The 4308-nt window shown below is 36.2% G+C and overlaps 1 protein-coding gene across 1 annotated transcript; it reads right to left on the bottom strand.

Moving 5' to 3' along the window:
- Window positions 1-757: 757 nt before the first annotated feature.
- Window positions 758-2309, bottom strand: LOC113280339 (F-box protein CPR1-like). Its single transcript, XM_026528980.1, has 2 exons — window positions 1045-2309; window positions 758-947 (listed from the first exon to the last, which is right to left on the bottom strand). The coding sequence occupies exons 1-2, from the start codon at window positions 2307-2309 to the stop codon at window positions 758-760; spliced, it is 1455 nt and encodes a 484-aa protein (XP_026384765.1).
- Between the last annotated feature and the right edge of the window lie 1999 nt (window positions 2310-4308).

Below are 4308 nucleotides of genomic sequence, written 5' to 3' on the forward strand. Positions count from 1 at the left end.
GAAAAGTAGACCTAGAGATAGTCGCTGCTTGTGTGTTTTTTAAAAACAGAATTTCGAGTTATATTTATAGGATGAGATACTTGCAAATCAAGTTAGGTTTTTTGTTTTCTTCAAAAACAAGTAAAACTCGTAAAAGGAATTTCCCACAAATAAAACTCTTAAAAAATAATTTTGGAATTAAATTCCTAAAGAAAAAATTCTCCAAAAAGTAAATCCGAATAGGAAAGGGACTTGGTGCATGGTATACGCGTATATCGCATGGGTCAAAATATGTGTCCAGGATAAGACTGCCCGATATAACTTGAGTTAGCACAACGCAAGTTACCCGCTCCACCCACGTTTTACAATTCATACATAAGTGTATGATTATATAGTGGAGCTCCTCTTTAGTTTTCCACAATGTGGGACTAAAGGTTCCACTTCATTCACCCAAAAATGAGTGAGTATCCTTAGACCCTTAGGTCATTAGATCAAACCATACCAAGACCATAAAATCTTTTTAATTAAAACTCATTTTCTCCAACATATTTAACCCTCGGCTGATGGCTTTGGATCTTCTCATCATTTCACTTTATAACATTTTGATCATTCCCTGGTGATTTATCTTCTTCTACTAATGGCTTTTGATCTGTTCGACTCCAGACTCCATCTTCTTCTACCAAATGTCTTAGTTTGATGAAGCCATGAGGTACCTACCAGCTACAGCTAGGTAGGGGGTCCTCGATATTCCTACCTATAGGTTGATTCTGCAGGTTGATTAAGTCTCCACCACCACAGTTTGAACTCGCCACTGTTCAGCCAGCATAACACCATCACGAAAGGCCCAAACCTCTTCCGCATTATTTGTGGTCTCCAAAATATGCTGCTTCCCATAGCAAGCCACAAAATCATCAGTGTCATTCCTGATAATTGCATCAATTCCTGCAAAACAACTTGAATTTGAACCACTATTGATATCCCAATTTTTAACAATAGACCCTTTTAGAAGAAAAACTAATGTAATATGGATTATTTGTAATAAAAAAAAACAAACAGACCTCATACTCGAAGAGGCGCAAGCTTTTAGTCCAAGATGCACGTAGAATGTTGGTATATTCTCGGGCACTCCCGACATAAATATCAGAGTTGAGCGAAACCAAGCTTTCAACATAATTTTCTGCTCCACGAATCACTTTTGAACAACTTGTCACGGTATCTTGCTTTGGGTCATATAAAACAAACTGTCGTTTATCCTTAATCTTCAACAGAAGAAACTTATCATCTTTGAAAGACCAAATCACTCTTGCTGGATCTAGATTCAAAATATCTCTAGTTTCCGTAGAGCAAATGACAAAGCGCTTAGTCCATGATTCTTGAACACCATAATCCTGCATCACCCATATCTCAACTTGAATACAAGGCTCCCAAACATGCCTAACCACACATAGACACTCTTCCAACACTCCCACGGTCCAAAGAGGCCGCCAAGCAGTTTTGTTCTGGAATGATTTTGGCAACTGCATTTGTTTGAATCTCTCGTCGCTGAAATCAAAAGAGACTATAAAATCCTCCTTTAGCCCCTTGGTTAAGTACTTTCTTTTAGCTAACCAGTGACGAACTCCATTAACAAGCACCCCGGATACACTATCATAAGGGACATACCTGAGCATATGATAAGGGATGGTCTCAATGATTCTCCATGAATCCGACTCTAACGAATATATCTCAGCTGCATGAACATCTTCCTCACTCGTTGGTGGTAATTCTACAAAACCATCTTGCAAGAATTCAGCTTTTACAAGCTTGTAATTGTCACTCTTATGATCATAACCAAAAGAGTATATAGAAAACTCCTTCTTGTCTGTAACTCTATTTTGTGAAGGGGGTAATATCTTGTATTCTCTAGTTGTCGGGTTCCAAATAACAAAGAACGGCACCAACCCATCAACCACACTAGTATGAAACATGATACAGATCAAACCATTAACAGACCCCAAAAAGTGAACTGGATAAGCAAAGTCTATGAGCGGGGGATCTATTTCAACATAATCCTCATCCCCCGACATGAAAGAAGAGGAATATAATGTATCATCATAACTTACGGTGCTAATTAGAGGATAATATGGTTTAGTGGCGTCTTCAATGATACACATAAACTTAGATTGTTTTTTGCTGTGGATAGTGTGATCTAGATGACGTTTCACAAAATCACGTTCAGAAATTAAGGAAAACCATGTCTTGCAAACACACCTACAATTAATTATTGATTTCGCAGGTAGCCTTGTAAGGATTTCTTGGATCACATCATCTGGGAGGGTCATGCTAGACATTGTTGCATAAGGTTTACAGATCTGTCCGCAGGTAGTTTTGACAAAGCTGATATCGTATTTATATATAAGTGAGAAAATTTCAGGTTTCCCAATATTGAAAATTCCCACTACAAAACGGATTTCAATAGATTGTGGAAACCAAACCCTAATACAACAGGATTAATATAGAACCCTGTTTTAGGGCATGCCTAAAAGTTCCGGGACATATTTTATCAAGACAAAAATGGATTGTAAATAATATAATCAAAAACCCCTAAACCAAATATTTATGGTAATGGCAAATTTTCCCTTTCAATATTAGTATTAATAATCTTGATTAGCGATTCATATTTTTGATTAGTGATTAATAATCTTGATTAGTGATTAATAATATTGATGATTGATGCTCAAAAGTTTGTGTAGATGAAATTTTTGAGGAAGAAAAAAAGTTTGGTTTTTTTTGAGAAGGAGAAGGAGAAAGAAAAAGTGAGAAAAACAAAACTTGTATTTTGATTCAATGGATGAGGAAGGACAATCTTCATCTAAAAAACCTATTTGAAGTGTGTGGGCTTCCAACTCAAAACCAATTGACAATGAGTGGAGTGGCTCCACATCTTATATATTAAGATCTAGGCTAAGGAGTTAGCTATGTGGGACTATTTTATAGTTCCTCCAACATGCTCCCCCTCCACGTGTAGGGCGAGGAAATTAAGCCATTACAACGTGGACTTCTGTACGGGTGGACGGGCAGCCCTTTGGGTCTACTTCTCATTCCACTCTCATACGGGCCTAGCTCTGATACCATGTTTGAAGTATGTGGGCTTCCAACTCAAAACCAATTGGCAATGAGTGGAGTGGCTCCACACCTTATATATTAAGATCTAGGCTAAGGAGTTAGCTATGTAGGACTATTTTATAGTTCCTCCAACAAAACCTAAGAAAATACACATCAATTACAATAATGATTCGAAAATGGCTGATTTCTTAGATTATGAGAACGATTCTATACAAACTAAAGCTCAAATTCAAACTCAAACTCAAGATAATGATTTTTATGAGCCAAATCCAGATGATGAATACATATATGAGGAACCCTATGCATCTAATAAACAGGTATACTTCTATATTATGTATAATTTCATTTTTGTAGGTTGAAAGCATCAAAACTTTGCATTTTTTCACCATGGTTCGGCGAACCAGGAATATGTTCCTCTTAAATTTAGCAACCGAACCTACCTGGTTTTTGACAAACGATGAATAGTTCGGCTAGCTGAAACTGTTAATGTTAGCCTTTGAACCTTTACTTTATAACTTCGCGCCTAGTTGCCAAATCCTACTTCGACTTATTCGAAAGTTTCATAAAAAGCGGAACCTATTCCTGAGAGATTTTTGGAAGAAAACGTGTTAATAGTTCGGTTTATTTTGTGAATATCGTAAAAGTCGAACCAGTTAGAACTTTTTAATGGTTTGGCACATATTATGAATATCGTAATAGATGAACCTTCTTTAATTTTCACAAATGGTATTTAACCTAGTGATATTATTGTAGATCATGCTTAGTGAGCCTATACCGATGGGAACTCAACATGATCACGTAGACGTAATTCACGGAGATACTAAGGATCACTTCCAAAATGATTTGGTATGTAAGAATTTGGTGTTTACCTTAATATTGTCGGAATATTCTAAAGTTTTTCTTACTAATTGTATGTGTTTGAATGAACATAGACATGGAAAACTAAACCTGAAGCACAAGTTTGAACTGATTAACTGAAAATACGAGGGTACCCAAATACACCACAATCTTTAAAATATCCACATATAAGTCCTCTTACAGAAAGTGATTGTATCGGATTTTTTTGGGTTTTTGGGCACGTTTAATCCAAACAGGATTTTTAATAAAATTGGGTTTGAAAAAGGTAAGGATTTTATGTGTATTTCGGTAAAATAGGGGTATAAGTTATCTCAGATTTTCTTTTATTTCTTTGTTTCATATATGAAAGGTACTTGTGAACCTAGG

Source organism: Papaver somniferum, chromosome 5 (genome assembly GCF_003573695.1).
Source record: "Papaver somniferum cultivar HN1 chromosome 5, ASM357369v1, whole genome shotgun sequence".
NCBI classification, from domain to species: domain Eukaryota; kingdom Viridiplantae; phylum Streptophyta; class Magnoliopsida; order Ranunculales; family Papaveraceae; genus Papaver; species Papaver somniferum.